The following is a 17,263-nucleotide window of genomic DNA, read 5'->3' as shown; positions in this document are numbered from 1 at the left end:
TTCCTTCCCCCCACCACTTCACCTCTTATCACTTTTCGCCTCCGCCTGCAACACCCCCACCCACACCCCCATTACTTTTCATCTCCACCGCCACAGCTGCCACTGCCACAATTTCCATTGTGACGAGCATTGTCACTACCACCACCACAAGGGTAACCCATATTTATCCATACTAATACATATATATGAGAAAAGAATTAAAAAAAATAAAAAGGAAAAAAGAGAACAAGTTAAGAAAGGCATGGTTTAAAAACACCCTGCTGATTGCTTTATGCATTCCACCCTTTGGTATGAATTGGAGTACATGCAGCTATTTTGTGCTTTTACGCTAAAAGCACTGGTGTTTTCTTCATGGTTTATATAGTCAAACCATTAAAATTTTACCAAAGTTAAGACAGCTGAATCCATTTCCATATTGCAGTCGAAAGGCAATTTAAGAATCATGGCAAGCAGAACAACAAAGACGGCATTCAAATGACACATGTCCACGACAATGAGCCAAGGCAGGATCTAATATCAATGGAAAATCATTTAAAATGCAACACTTGGTGCACAAGGCTGTGACACCATGGGGAACTGGGAAGGACATGAAATATGCAGCTCCAAAATGACCTCTGCCACTAACACTAGCCTGCCTCTTCATATAGAAGAACAGAGAGACACTATAGCCCTCTGTTTCTGCTATTTACTGGTATTTCCAAGCAGTTTCTCATGTATGGCGTATGATGAGTGCAACTGAATTTGATCATTTTCCCCAAGAAAAAGATACTTGCCCATTACCCCCAAAATGGTCCCACATTACATCATTGGTGATGGGTCAATACATTCAGAGATTGCTGAACGTGATCGGATGGACACTTGTAGGACCCTATCCGTTCGGCAGTTTTGGACACTAACTGAGTTCTTTTGTCAACCCTTATTGATAAAATAAAGCCATAACAGACACAGGGAAAAAGAGAAAAGATAGAGAAAAAAAAAATGACACTCGACTCAGTAGTGCAAATTGCTGAAACCCAGATCATATCACCCCAAAAGCTGACTCTGTTGGTTCCATTCAATGTAAATGGATGAACTGAGTTTACTAATCATGGGAAAGGGCAATGGGCCATCCTTGAGCACATGAAAAAACCTTATGGCAATTATCAATTGAAATGTATACAAAAGCAGTTTTCGTACAGCTAGCAGTTTGAGGCAGGAACCAACCACATATTCCATTTATTCAAAGCAGGAAGAAAGAAGCGGCTCTTATGTCATCCTGACAGCACAAGACAGCTGGCGAAGTAATCACTCAACTTGTCAAGCAGAGGATATGTCCGACTCGCACCATTCCTGTAACGTCGGGGTTGCAACTCCAACATTTTTCATGTCAAAAATATTGGCTGGTTCAGCAGAAGCAGTAGCATTCCATGTTAATCATGGGTTTTCTATGGATTAAACCACCTTGCAATAAGATCCTTTTTGAAGCAAATAAATATGATATGGTGAGAATGGAGGGGGCATAAAATTTGTTTGCCATGGAAATAAGCAATAAAAACAGAAAAAATACAGCATCTAAACTTGATCTGAAGTACAAGATCAATGCCAATAGTTACTGTGCAGATTTGCAGTTGCAGATGATGGATCTTCATTAAGAAGATTGTCTAGCCAATAATGGGAAAGATCATGACATCTGATTTGAGGTCTTACTGTACCAAACTGGTTAATATATGCTAATAATGAACTCAACCATAAGGGCTCATTTGGTTCACAAAAACGTTTACATCATTACTACACATTATGGGAATGTAAAAATATGCCCATGTTTTGGTTTATAGTTAAAAATTACGACTCCAGGTATGACCAATTACCACCTACGCCACTTCCCACATCTAGTGGCAATATGGTTACAATGAAAATGGGTGGCATTTTAGTATTCCAAACATAAGATGTAGCACTACAATGAAAACCTTTTTGAAAAAGCAAAGTGTCACGAGCCAAACTTGTTCAGGGTATTATGTTGTTTGTCTGTGACAGCTTGCCTTGTGTGCAAGGAAAGGGTAACCGACGTGCAAATTATAGGTTTTGTTCATTGAGTGTGTTTATGCCTTAGTGTAAAGTGGGAGTACGGCTCCTCAGTCAATTTGATCTTTCCTAGTGCCAAAGCTAGAATTGCATATAAAGCTCTTTGGAGGAGGGTGAGTGTTCATCAATCATTGTAAAACTCACTAGCATTTGTAAATGTGCTTATCTTAGTTTTCTCCCTTGCTAAATACACATTGCCTACAAAGGTGGTGTTAATGAATTGTGTTGCTTCAATGTAAACCGCACAACTGTCATTTGCTTACAAATTGCTTATTGCTTCCACTTACCTTTCATTCAGCAATTGTGAATGTGTTCTTGCGGTAAATCATGGTATACTCGGCTGACTAGTTAAGCAAGGGTGCTTTAATTAATGCCGCATGACCTTTTATATGGTATAAGTGTTCGACCCATGACAATGTCAAAGCTTGGTTAATTGATACGTAAATTTGGTTGCCTTAGTATTGTGGGATCGTGTGAAGCATCAGCAAAGACCATGTCAACCAATTCTAAGAGAATTAAGGTGCTAGAGGCACAAGCTAATTTAGCCAACCATTTGGCCATGGAGTGGCCAAAACTTCTTGAACGTATTGATGTATTGGACAAATCACAAAAACATCAACAATGTTCCATTGAGGAAATGTTAGAGGCCTTTCGTGCTACTATAGAAGCTTTACAAATCTAGTTGGGAGACTAGAATGCCAAGATGAACTTGATAGTTCATGCTCTGAGAATTCCAACACTACAAGGCATGTATGGAAGAACAAAGTTCCTAGAATCCAAAGCATATGGGGGTGCCAGCGATGCTTAAGAGTTGGAGAATTTTTTATTTGAGAACATTACTTTTGTCAGGCTAGGATTGAATTAAAGGCGACAAAAGCATTTGTGGCACCAATGTTCTTAAGTGGGGCGCTAAGCTGCAGAGGCACACCAAGTACGATGAGATACAGAATGGAAGGTGTGTAATTAATTGTTGGGCAAACTTGAACACACAACTCAAAGACCAATTCTTTCCTCAAAATGTTGAGTATAATGCTCAGTGCAAATTGCAAGACCTTAAGCACACTAGTACAATTAGGGAGTATGTGAAACAATTCTTTACTTTGATGTTTGATATCTAAGACATGTTAGAGAAAAACAAGTTGTTCTATTTTCTTGAGGGGTTGAAACCATGGGCTAGGGTAGAACTTCATCAACAAAGAGCTTAAGACTTGCCTGCTGCACAAGCTATCACAGAATGCTGGATTGACTATGCTAGAGAGAAGGTTCCATGATGTCCAAAGAGAGTGGCATGGGTGGAAATAGGGGAAAGTCTTTCAAGAAGCACAAACCCAATGGTAAGGGTAGGATGACATGCTTCTTATGTCGAGGCTCCAATAGTTGTTGACTGCCCTCACAAGTTATCACTTAATGCTTTGCAAGATTCCATTGTGAGAGAGGCACTAGGAGATGATGTGGAGGAAACCTTGAGGATGGATGCAATGTGGTCACTCAACACATTGGAGAGGCAAACAAAATAACCAAAAGTTACCCAAGCAAAAGTGTTCATGTTTGTAGATCTGAAGATTAATGGGAAGAAGACCCGTGCTAGGTGGACAATGGGGCTACCCATAGGAAAAAGCTCAACTTGAACTTGGGGAATGACTCAAGACGCATGAAAGCAGTTAACTCCGCAGCTCAACCTCATTTGGGAGTAACCAAGCAAATGATTGTGAAGCTTGGACAATGATGGAACATGCAAATTTCATAATTTTGCCAACGGATGATTTCGATTGGGAATTTTTAAATTTGGTTCTAGAAAGCTTTGGTTTCTCACGAAGATTCTGTGGTTTAGTGGCGGAATGTATTTCCTCTCCTTAGTTCTCCATTATGATGAATGACACTTATAAAGGTTTCTTTAAATCTTCTCGAGGGCTTCGCTAAGGAGATCCTTTATCTCTTTATCTATTTATTATTTTACAGGAAGTTCTCTCTCAGCTTCTAAAGAAAAATTTTATGAAGAACAAGATAGGGGCTTACTATCATCCTCGTGGGGCGCCTTTGGTATCTCACCTTCTCTATGCGAATGACATTCTTATTTTTGCCAATGGCAAGAGAAGTTCCATTCGAATGCTTATTAAGACTTTGAAGAAGTATGAGGATTGGTCTGGTCAATTGATAAATAAAGAAAAGTCAAGTATTTTTTTGTCAAAGAGAATTGCTTTTGCTCGGAAGAGATCTCTGTTAAGGACGACTGGCTTTGCAGAAGGAGGTTTTCCCACTACATATTTGGGTGTTCCTTTGGTATCAGGTCGTCTCCCTAGTTAATAAATTGAGGAAAAAGATAGCGGGTTGGAAATTTAAGCTTTTATCTCAAGGGGGCCGCCTAATTTTAATTAAGCATGAATTATCATCAATTGGCGGTATTGGACATTCCTACTACTGTCTTCAAAAAGATAAATTCTATGTTATCGAAATTTTTTTTGGAGTGGAGTAAATGACAAAAGGAAAAGGAATTGGTGATCCTAGTCTAATATATGTAAGCGTGTTTGTGAGGGTGGTTTGAGTATTAGGGATTTGGAGGAGGTAAAAAAATCATTGCATATGAAGTTTGTGTGGAGATGGTTAACTATGGATAATCTGTGGACTCAATTCTTTAAAGCCAAGTATTTGTATAAGAAACACCACTTGAGAGAAATGAAACTAGAGAAAGAAACCAGATTTTGGAGATCAATTGTTCGTGTGATTCCTGAAGTTTTAGAGCATGTCCGTGTTCGAATTAAAGAAGGGTCAGCTTCTTTCTGGTTTGATCGTTGGTTAGCCTCCGGCTCCCTTTGTGCTAAGGTTTAGGATATCAATAACCATAAGCTTCGAACTCGAGATTGTTGGGATAGAGATGGGTGAAATGTTGATTTATTAGTGGATCTGTTGGGTGAAGATCAGGCTGAGGAAGTAATGAACTCGGCTATTTCTTGCAAGGAGGGTCCAGACACAGTAATTTGGGAACCTTCAATAGATGGGAAATTCACCACGGCAAGTGCTTGGGAAATTATAAGGAAGCATAAAGAGGAATTCTCAGTTGCAAAATGGATCTGGCATCCTATATTACCAAAAAGGGTGTCAATTTGTATGTAGAAGTCTTGGTTTGCTTGTCTTCTCGTTGATACTCATATTAAAGAAGTAGGTGTCCAGATGGCCTCTCAATGTGATTGTTGTTCAAATGCCAAAATTGAATCTCTAGACCATGTGTTTTGCACCGGATCTTTTGCTCAGGAGGTATGGAAAAAAGCAGCAGTGGCGTTGGGTGTTAGTTGTATGGCAACGAGTACTTGAAAAGGCAGAGTTAATGTCTAGTTTAGTTGTGTGCAAGATGGGCCTCACAGTTAGGCATTTTGGTAGGTCTTATACCTAGTCTCATCATCTGGAGACTCTGGACTCATCGATGTAGAGCCAGGATGGAATCAATTCATGATTCAGTTAGAACTGTGTGGCTGGATATTAAATATTGGCCGAGACCCATTTCATATAAGTTAAATAAATGTGCACCTGCTTCTTGCACGAATATTGCAGTCCTTCGTGCTTTGGATATTCAAGTAATAAATGTGGGGGTTCGTCTTCCTCGTGTAGTCAGATGGTGTAAACATGAGATTGGTTGGGTTAAATTGAATGTGGATAGGAGCTGTAAAGGTAACCCAAGGAATTGTGGTGGTGGAGGCGTGATAAGAGATGAAAAAGGTTTATTTAAAGCAATTTTTTCCTCACTATTGGGTTATGGAACAAATAGCATGGCTGAATTGAAGGCGATTATTTTAGGGATTAATCTGTGCAAAGATCTCGAATTTGATCAAGTGGAGATTGCATGTGACTCTGCTTTGTTGGATCAATGGATAAATTCTGAGAAGTGCTCGGTTTGGAACTTATGGGATTTGTGGGAAGAACTTATGTTAGCATTAAGAGGCATATAGTTCAAAATGGAACATATTTATAGGGAGGCGTATAAAAGTGCAGATTTCTTTGCCAAACAGGGTGAATCTAGTATTTCTCGATCATATAGTTGTCAAGATGATCTTCCTCAACAAGTTAGGGGAATGATTCGATTGGACTTGTTGGGTTTTCCTTCTTTGCGCTCATGATGTTTTGTGTTATTACACTTTTAGTGGTTTATTTTCTTAGGTTTTTTGGTTGCTGGTGTTTGGTTTTTTGCTTTGGTTTATGTTGGTTAAGTTAGTTTTAGGGTTTTGGAATTTGCTTTTGTTCTCCCAAAGTCTCAAAATTATAACCACGGTTTTCCTCCACCATAAGTGAGGGGTTTTCTAATAAAATTTAGGAGGTGCCGCTTTTTTACAAATATATATATATATAAAAGAAAAAAGAAAAAAAGATCAAGGCGGTATTGATGTCATTTTCTAGTTTCCTCTATCTGATGGAGACTATCCTTACATGGTACAAGCCATTGAGAAGAAAGGGGCTGATGAAACATTTCTCTTAGCCATGTAACTCAAGAAAGGGTTGAGAGGGGGTGAATAGGCATCTAGCCACGGTGGTGAATGAAGAAGTAGGCCAAGAGCGGGTTCATATGGTCATCCAAGTTGACTAAATATGAATATAAAGTTGTGATGCTAGACAAGCTACCTCATAACTCACCACCATGACAAGGTGTGGAGCATGAGATCGAGTTATTACTAAGGATGAAGCCTCTTGCTAAAGGGCAATATTGGGTGGTGCCTCGAGAGTTAGCAGAGTTAAGGAAGCAACTTAAAGAGTTATTGGAAGCAGAATATATATGTCCTTCCAAAACACCGTGAGAATAGAGGGGGTGCAATTTTTACGCTATGGAAATAAGCCATAAAAAATAGAAGAATACAACTTCCACTCTTAACCTAAAGTACAAGATCAATGCCAATAGTTACAGTGCAGATGATGACATTCACCAAGAAGATTGTCTAGCCAATAATGGGAAAGATTGTGACATTTGATTTAAGGTTTCACTATATCGAACTTCTTAGTGTATGCTAACAATGAGCTTAGTTATAAGGAGTCATTAGGTTCACAAAAATTTTTGCATCATTACCACACATTCTAGGAATTTAAAAATATGCCCATGTTTTGGTACACTCCAGGCATAATCAATTACCACCTACATCACTTACCTACATCTAGTGGCAAAATGGTTACAATTAAAGTATGTGGTATTTTAATATTCCAGACATGGGATGTAGCACTACATTTAAAAACATTTTATTAGCCGAAGGCACAAGCTAAGGCATTTGAACCATTGTAAAGAAAGCTGTTAAGACTTGAGCATGTGGGCATAAGCCTTTTGAGAATTTATTTTTAGAATGAAAAAAAGTGAATAAATTTCATATATTTTCAAAACTAAAATAAAAATTAACAAAATTGCCAAAAAATAAAAATACAATTCCTAAACTAGTTGTAGGCTATTCAAGAAATACTAACTTGGAATTATTAGGTAAATCATGCCAAGAGATGGCTCCAAAATTACAAAGTTCAAATTATTTTCATGATCTAAGATGCAACTCTTAGCATTTCCAATCATAGTAGGTGTACATCAAGGTTCTACTTTGAGTTCATATCTTTTTGCATTAGTGATTGATGAACTCACTAAGAATATCCAAAACAAGATCCCTTGGTGTATGTTGTTTGTAGAGACCCGGAAATAGTAATTAATGAAATAATAAAGAAAAAAGGAAATTTGATTTGACACAGGCCAAACCGTCGACAATTTTGGTGGAGCTCAGAAAACCATCGACGGTTTTGAGTTACTGAGGGGAGGTAAGGGTAAAACGGTAGAAACAGGTTTGGTTAAAAACCAACCGTCGATGGTTTCAGGAACCGTCGACAGTTTTACTCCAAGTCTATGGCCTATATAAAGCATTCAAGTCATTTTGTGAGATAAAAATAAAACTCTCTCCTCTCTCTCTCTTAGGGTTGCGGCCTCAACTCTCTCTCTCTCTTCGATTTTTGGCCTTATTTCAGCCCGAATCAGCTAATAAACATCATTTCGGGATCTTGGTGACGATTCTCCGTAGTTTAACCGGAGCGGTTTCGCTGTTTAGGCTTTACAAGCACCACTCCAAAACTAGGGTAATTCAAGTTTAATTAGTTATTGGAAGAGTATGGGCTTAGGAGTATTTAAATGGTAAATATTCTGAGATTGAGCTGATTGAGTTAGGGTATATGGATACAGGATTTGTGCGAGCGTCGCAGGCACAGTTTTGGGAATCCTTGAAGACACATTTCTAGGAAGCAGGCAAGGGGAATAGATTATGTTAGGCGTTTTCATAAATTTTACTAATTAAATTATAATATGTGATTTCTGAGTAATATGTATGTTTTCCTGAGTATACAGATTTGTGAGAACGGGAAACTTGAAATGATATATGTATGTTTGAGAAAATTGGATTATTGAGTTGAGTAAAACCCTAGAGATAATTATACGAGTATTTTCAGCAGAATATTATAGTATAAGTTATCACTCAGTCTGTGTGGCATGAGTTTGAAAGTTATGTATAATTAAACTTGTCAGTTTTTATGGTAAAACATATATAGACAGAAGCATGGTTTTCTACAGTATTATAGTAAAATAGTGTTTTATACAAAGCTACAGTATGATAGAGTTTTATACAAATTTTATACAGTATTAGAGCATCCTTTATAGGACTACAATACAGATTTTATACAATATTACAGTGTCCTCTGTAGGACTACAGTACAGATTTTATACAGTATTACAGCATCCTCTATAAGACTACAGTACAAATTTTATACCGAGTTACAGCATTCTATATAGAACTACTAGTACAACATTTGATACAGAATTACAGAATGATAGCATTCTATATAGAACTAAAGTACAGCATTTGATACAAAATCACAGAATGATAGCGTTCTATATAGAACTACAGTATGATGGTATTTTATATAGAGTTACAGTATTTTAATTATTTTATACAGATTTATAGTATGACAGTCTATACTGATTTGTGAAATGAAATCATGATATTATATTGTTTTAGAAATCGCATAATATGGTTTAAGAACCCTGATGGACCATAGCTAAGCACGGTACCGTAACTTCACAGATACTAGTGTAGTCACACTTCTCAAATAGAGTGTTGGTGGTATACAGTCGATTTTGTCATTGAAGTGTAGAGTTACTCCCTGTAGGGGTGAGCATAATTCGGGGAAACCCGAATTAACCGACCAATTTCGATTGGTTCGGTTCGATCAAGAAATAGGGTCGGTTTGGTTCGGTTACGATTTTACCAATTTTCGGTTAATTAGTTATCGGTTCGGTTAATATGAATTTTAATTCGGTTAACCGAATTAATAATTAGTGATTCTAATCTAATTGCATATCCACAATCAAGATTACTGAGAAGATGAAAATTATTAAAGGAGAGAATATTGCAATTTGTGGTTCAATTTGCTCAGGTAAATCAAGCTTACTTTGTAGTATTCTGGGTGAAATACCCAAAATTTATGGGCAACATTACAAGGTTTATGGATCAGAGGGCTTGGATTCAAACAGGAACTATTAGAGAGAATGTTTTGTTTGGCAAGGAAATGAACAAAGCCTTCTATTGGGATGTTCTAGAAGCATGTGCTTTGAACTAGGACATTGAGACATGGGCAGACGGAGATTTAAGGGCAGTGGGAGAGAGAGGGATGAATTCAAGTGGAGGGCAAAAGCAAAGGGTTCAACTGGATTGATGCCACATCACCTTGAATTTTGTTAGCCATATTTAAATGGAACTAAATTGTATTTGTCTTGCAGAAATGTCTAATGCAACTTTTGTCTCAAAAGACTGTCCTTTATAGTTTATACCACCCATTAGTTGGAATTCCTACATGCTTCAGAATTAGGAACCTCTGAGCCATGGTTTCAATATGGATTTTTTTTTTTCTTAAAAATTAGGAGCTACTTAATTAAGCTAAAATGGGGCATACTGAGCATATTTTTAAGAGTTGGTGAGAATTAGGAGCTGCTTGTTGGTAACGGTATAAATTCTACTCTTATAGTTTAATACCAAAATATCCTTTTTATTAATAAAATAAATAGATGAAATGCTTAATTAAGCTAGAATTGGTAAAAAAAAGTTATAATTATATTTTGTTTTTAATAATTAATTTTAAATTATTTCGGTTAAATTCGGTTAACCGAATTACCTGAAAAGGTAATTCGGTTGGGTTCGGTTCGGTGAGCTTCCTTTGTTCGGTCGGTTCGGTTATCAGAAATCATTAACCGAAAATTTCGGTTAATTCAGTTAATTAACAAAATTTGGCCGAACCGACCGTCTGCTCACCCCTAACTCCCTGGAATCTGGACCAGTTGGGTAGGCTAATCGTACTCATAGTTACAAATACAGATACAGATACAGTTGACTTAGTCTGGTTAGGCCAACAATGGCTAGGTCCAGCCTACGGGCTACACAACCCGGATAATGCAGGGTTAATACATGACGTTATTGTTTATCCATCTACGGCAATTCTTCTATGCATATATGCGTATTTACTTGTACAGAGATATTATCTTATACAGAGTATGATGTGAAAGGAAAGTATGTATTTTGAGATATACTTATATATACGTGTATACAGTTTTACATGACTTCATAGTGAAAGGAAAGGTAAATTATGGTTGCATATTTAAAACACTAAAACTCATATTGCTACATACTATCAATAATCTATTCCTACTTACTGAGAGGTGTCTCACCCTAAAATTTAAACATTTCAGGAAATCCAGACAGATGAACAGAGCAAGCTCCGAGGTAGAGGAAGTTGTGGTACTGTCCTAGTTTCAAGGTAAGTATTTGAACTGGGGAATATGTTTTTGTGTAATCCCTAGGATGTTTTATAGATTTTGGGGATGTACATATATAATTATGTAGATAGTAGAACTTTGGCATTGTATATAAGGTTCAGGTATATTATGTTTTTCATTGCATAGATAGTATGCACTTATGGACAGGTATATCCCCGGTACCCCACTTTGGGTCCAGGTTGACTTTGTTGATATTTTGTGGTATTAGAGTTTAATATGTGGGAAAAAAAAATATAGCAAAATTTTCGGGTCGTTACAGCTTGGTATCAGAGCCTAGGTTGTTAGGTTCTGTAGACTTTAGTGCACAACGGAAAGCAATACCAGAGCATAGGAATGGATCTTGATGAGGCTAGATCAGGATTTTAGTAAGCCAACGTTAGAGGTTAAGATGAGAATTTAGGGTTTTGTCTCATGGCCTGGAGGTAGGAATTCCAAAACGATTTCTGTGATTTTCCTGGAATAACAATTTCAGGAAAGCCATGGTAAACTATCGTCAGTTTTTGTTTCTGAGTGTTAATATTGAACCTTAAATTGGGAAAAGGATATTTTGTGGTTCTTAGTTAGATTAATGCATTAGTTGTGTTATGAAGTTAGGATTCTCAGACTATTTTCGTTCTATTTCATGATAGACCTTGGTCATAGCGATGCACACGCTGGTGGTGGTAATGATGCAAGACCTTCCAGTATGGGCGGCAGTAATTCTAAAGCAGTATTGCGCAATGTCGCCCAACAAATAATGGCGGAGATAGCAAGAAATTCAGGAGAATAGGGCTACCCTCTAGCTTACCAGGGCTGCACGATCGAGCAGTTCACTCGTATGAATCCCCCTTCGTTCTTAGGAGGAGTCGACCCGTTCGTGGTAGAGAACTAGGTCCAGGAGATTAAGGAGACGACGTCAGTTCTCCCTTGCACCGAAGAGCAGAAAGTATCATTTGCCACTTTTAAGATAACAGAGGAGGCTAAACACTGGTGGAGGGCAGTGTGGTTGCTGGAGGAGCAGAGACCGGTGCCTATAGCTTTGACCTGGAGCCGCTTTAAGGAGATATTATTCAAGCGGTTCTTCCCCGCTACTACTAGAAATGCTAAAGCGGTGGAATTTCTGAATTTGACTCAGGGACACTTGACGGTCCAGCAGTACGCAGCTAGATTCGTTAACCTGTCCCGATTTGCCCCATACATGATGCTAGACGAGGAGAAGAAGGTGAGGAGATTTGAGGAGGGCCTGAGACAGAGTATCTATGAACAAGTGGGGGCATTCCAGGTCCAGACTTTTTTAGAATTAGTAGATAAAGCCACAATGATAGAGACCAGCCTGCAGAGAGGTGCTGGAGTACAGAGTCAGAGGAAGAGACCTATGCCTCCTGAATTCCGAAAGGTACCAGTCAGAGTCAGCGGAGGAGATATGATGGGGGCCAGCGCCAGGTAGTGGGACGCCGAGCCCCTCAAGGTGATCCAGCACCCCTTATTTGTACTAGGTGTGATTGGAGGCACTGGGGGGAGTGCCGAATTAGGTCGAATGCCTGCTATCAGTGTGGTCGATCTAGCTATATTGCGAGAGACTATCGTGCGCCGCTAGCTAATGCACCTGCTCTTAATCGTTATCGGGGAAACAGCCAAGCACCTCGAGGCAACCAGTAGAGGAACGCAGCTCTGGCGCGGGTCTATACACTAAGACCGGGAAATGCAAAGGCGGCTGGTGACGTGGTGACAGGTTTCATTTCTATGTTTTCAAAAAAAGTTGTTGTTTTGTTTGATTCAGGGGCCACACATTCTTTTGTATCTTTGGGGTACATCAAGTTGTGTGTGATAGAAACTTAGATGCTAGACACCGAATTATCAGTAGCCACATCGACAAGATCAGTAGTGATATGTAGAAGGGTGCTCAAAGACTATCTAGTGGATATTCAGGGAAAAATGCTACCAGCCAATCTAGTGGTATTAGATATGTATGGGTTTGACATGATTTTGGGAATGAACTTGGCTAGCCACTAACTATGCCAGTATCGATTGTCATAAGATGTAGTATTCAGACCTCCAGGAGAGTAGGAGTACAGATTTGTGGGGTCGTGTGTGCGCTCCCCACCAAAGATGTTATTAGCTATTCAGGCGAGGAAACTGCTTTTGGAGGGATGTCAGGGATATTTGGCTTATGTGAAGGAAGCACCCAAGGGTTAAAGTTTGAGAATATACCAATTGTGAGAGAATTCTCTTATGTGTTTCCAGAGGATTTACTTGGATTACCTCCTGATCGAGAAATTGAATTTGTCATTGACTTACTTCCATAGACAACACCGATATCTAAAGCTCTTTATAGAATGGCTCTAGCTGAGTAAAAAGAATTAAAGGAGCAAATGTAGGAATTACTAGATAAGGGGTTTATCAGACCTAGTGTATCACCCTAGGAAGCGCCAATTCTATTTGTAAAAAAGAAAGATAACACGATGAAGATGTGTATTGACTATAGGGAGATAAATAAAGTCACAGTTAAGAATAAGTATCCTCTTTCCCGTATTGATGATTTGTTCGATCAGCTCTAGGGAACACGGGTTTACTCAAAGATTGATCTTCGATCCAGGTACCATCAAGTGAAAGTCAAGGTAGAGGATGTTTCAAAGACGGCTTTCCGAATAAGGTATGGCCATTATGAATTTCAGGTTATGCCTTTCGGACTGACCAATGCTCCTGCAGCGTTTATGAATATAATGAACAGGGTTTTCCATGAATACCTAAACTAGCTTGTAGTGGTTTTTATTGATGATATTCTGATCTATTCAAAGAGTCCCGAAAAGCACGAAGATCATTTGAGGATGGTGTTACAAGTGTTGAGAGAAAGGAGGTTGTACGCTAAATTCAAGAAATGTGAAATCTGGCTGAAGAAAGTTACATTCCTTAAACATGTGGTATCCGGGGATGGTATCTCTGTGAATCCGAGCAAGATAGAGGCGGTAGTGAATTGGGCGAGACCATGGTATTAAATAACGGCCGTTACGTAGTCACCGATTCCGTTATAGGCCGCATTAGCGGCGAGCCAAATATTTACATGAGTAACGGCCGTTACAGAGACGTAACGGCTCGTAACGGCCGTTACACTAACGTTACGGAATGTAACATCCGTTACTCCATGTCACGGCCGAAAGCCCCTTACATCGTACTTTGTTTCCTCGAATCTGCTCCACTTTGTGCGTCTCTCCTTCGTCTGATATCGTCATTTGAATCCTCCAAAATCCGAAGAATCGAAAAACAGCTTCGAGCCTTCAAACCCTTACATCTGTCGTCTGCAAGCTGAGTTCAGTTCCCTCTTCACTTGAATTACTCTTCGATTCTTCGTCTCCTTCGTACGTACAACTTCAATCTATTGATCTGAAGCTTCGAAATCCCTAAAACCCCCAAAATCTACTTCGTACAGCTTCGTCTTCCTCGGTCCGTCATTCATCTTCTTCGTCCAAGAACACAAAAATCAGCAAGCCTTCGATTCCTCCATTCGAAGCTTTCGATTCCTCCAAAATTTGAAGGCTTGCAGGTTGCAGCTGCAGTAGGCCAGTAGTTCTCTCACAGCGCAAGCTCACAACTTCCATGGGAGTGGGTATTGGGTATTGGGTAAGTGGTAACTGGGTACCGGCTGGTGGCCAGTGGGTATGTAATTTATTATTTCAATATATGCTTTATTGCTTAATAATTTATTCTGTTTTATTATTTCAATTTATACTTTATTGCTTTATATAAATTGTAAATTTCAATTTATTTAATTAGTATATAAATTGTAAATTTCAGTTCATTTAATTAGTATATAAATTGTAAATTTCAATTTTAAATTTAGTTTGTTTTATAATTTCAATTTATAGTTTATATAAATTATACATTTCAGTTTATTTAATTACTAATTAGTATATAACTTGTAAATTTTGTTTTATAATTTCAGTTTATAAATATAATTAGTATATAAATTTAGTTTATTTATTATTTAATTAGAATACAAATTAACAATTGTAAATTAATAATGATTGTATAAGTAGAATTTATTAATTAAAATAAAAAAAAAAGTATAAAGTTTTTAAAATATAAAATTTATAGAGTTACTTAGACTCTTAGAGAGTTAGAACCTAGAACTTAGAACTTAAAAACTTAAGAGAACAAATTTAGTAAAAAAGATATTAACTAATATTCTATATATTTATTTTTTTTAATACCTTGAGATCCTTGACAATTAATAATTTAATATTAGATCTACAATTTATAATAAATTCTATTAGTCAAGTCTCAACTCTTAAGTGACTCAAGTTCAAGTCTATTACCATTTAAATAATTAAATTGTAAGATTTACAATTCCATATTTATTTTGTTAAATTGTAAATTTTAAAGTAATGTAAATTATAAAAAAATATTTTTTTTTTTGTAAACAACGCACTAAAATTAATCTAAAAATCATAATGCCTATTAAAAAACATTTGTAGGTTGAATGAAGACCTTTAAAATTCATTAAAAATCATGTATTAATGGATGACATGCTTATTTTTCGATTTTGGCATGGTTGTGCATGCATGAAAAAAATTCACGACCGTTACACAAGCTTCCCGTTACGTAACACCCGCATCTCCTGCATCCTGTGACACCCGTGACCGTTACGCGACGTTACCTGCGATCGCGATTTCGAACCATGCATTAAACTAATGCAAACTTTAAAAAAATATGCCTTTTTTTGTAAGCAGCGCACTAAAATTACTATAAAAATCATAATGCCTATTAAAAAGCATTTGTAGGTTGAATGAAGGTTGTCCAAATTCATTAAAAATCATGCATTAATGAATTTCATGCTTATTTTTCGATTTTGGCATGGTTGTGCATGCATGAAAAAAATTCACAGCCATTACGCCAGCTTCCTGTTACATAACACCCGCGTCTCTCGCGTCCCGCGACCATTACGCGATGTTACCCGCTACTGCGATTTCGAACCATAGGCGAGACTGAGGAATGTTCAGGAGATCAAAAGTTTCTTAAGTCTGGCAGGATACTACCGGCGGTTTGGGGAGGGTTTTTCCAAACTATCAGGTCCTCTAACACGGTTAACGAGGAAAAATATGAAGTTCGAGTGGACCGATGATTGCGAACAGAGTTTCCGGGAATTGAAGCAGCAACTCGTCACTGCACCATTTTTGTCTATTCCATCAGGAGATGGTGGATTTGTGATATACAATGACGCGTTTCAGAAAGGACTTGGGTGTGTCATGATGTAGCAAGAGAAGGTCATTGCATACGCTTCTCGACAAGTTAAAGAATATGAAAAGAATTATCCTACGCATGATTAGGAGTTGGTTGCAGTGGTGTATGCATTGAAAATCTAGAAACATTATCTGTATGGTGGGAAGTGTGAAATATTTACAGATCATAAGAGTTTGAAGTATTTCTTTATGCAAAAGGAGTTGAATATGAGGTAAAGGAGGTCGCAGGAATTGATAACGGATTACGACTGTACCATCAGTTACCACCCAGGAAAGGCTAATGTGGTAACTGATGCCTTGAGCCGGAAATCAAGGAGTGCCTTAGTGACAACAATGGTGACACAACATCATATCAGAATAGATTTGGAAAGACTTGGTTTGGAGCTGGTAGAGGGAAATCACCGGCCATTTATTGCTAATCTGGTACTTCAGCCGACTTTGCTGGAGAGAATTAATATTGCACAGATGCAAGATGCAGAATTGGTAAAGATTAGAGATAGAATGTAGAGTGGATAGGGAGCCGATTTTAATATTTCAGATGACTGAGCTTTGAGGTTTCGTAGCAAGTTGTATATACCTGATGACGCTGAAATTAAAAAAACCATTTTGGAAGAGGCGCACCGTTCCCTGTATATGGCATATCCAGGAAGCACAAAAATGTACAAGGATTTGAGGGTATTCTTCTGGTGGAGCAATATGAAAAGAGAGACTGCCCGATATGTAGAGCAGTGTTTGACCTGTCAGCAGGTGAAGGCTAAGAAATCAGAAATCAGCAGGATTGTTGCAACCACTTCACATCCCCGAATGGAAATGGGAGCATATTTCTATGGATTTTGTCACAGGGTTACCCCCGGTACTTCATGGGCAGGACGCTATTTGGATAGTCGTTGACTGGTTGACGAAGATTGTTCATTTTCTTCCCATCAGAGTTAACTACTCCATGGGTAGATTGGCGGAACTGTATATACAGGAGATAGTCAAACTACATGGCATGGCGTGCTAGTGTCCATCGTTTCTGACCAGGACCCACGGTTCACATCTCAATTCTGGAAGAGTCTACAAGGAGCCTTGGGATTTCAACTGACATTCAGTACAACATTTCACCCTCAGACCGATGGACAGACAAAGAGGACCATACAAATACTAGAAGATATGTTAAGGG

General features: G+C 38.2%; 1 protein-coding gene across 1 annotated transcript in view; it reads right to left on the bottom strand.

The window, feature by feature from the left end:
* Positions 1–1,111: 1,111 nt before the first annotated feature.
* LOC131157985 (probable inactive nicotinamidase At3g16190) overlaps positions 1,112–17,263 on the bottom strand; it is a 38,760-nt gene continuing 22,608 nt past the window's right edge. The window contains exon 5 of the mRNA XM_058112493.1: positions 1,112–1,379. Within this exon, the coding sequence (XP_057968476.1) occupies positions 1,297–1,379 (83 nt within the window). The 3' untranslated portion in view covers positions 1,112–1,296. The remainder of the gene's footprint in view (positions 1,380–17,263) is intronic.

Source organism: Malania oleifera, chromosome 6, assembly GCF_029873635.1.
Source record: "Malania oleifera isolate guangnan ecotype guangnan chromosome 6, ASM2987363v1, whole genome shotgun sequence".
In the NCBI taxonomy this organism is placed as follows: Eukaryota; Viridiplantae; Streptophyta; class Magnoliopsida; order Santalales; family Ximeniaceae; genus Malania; species Malania oleifera.
This window is presented reverse-complemented; position numbering and strand designations above follow the sequence as displayed.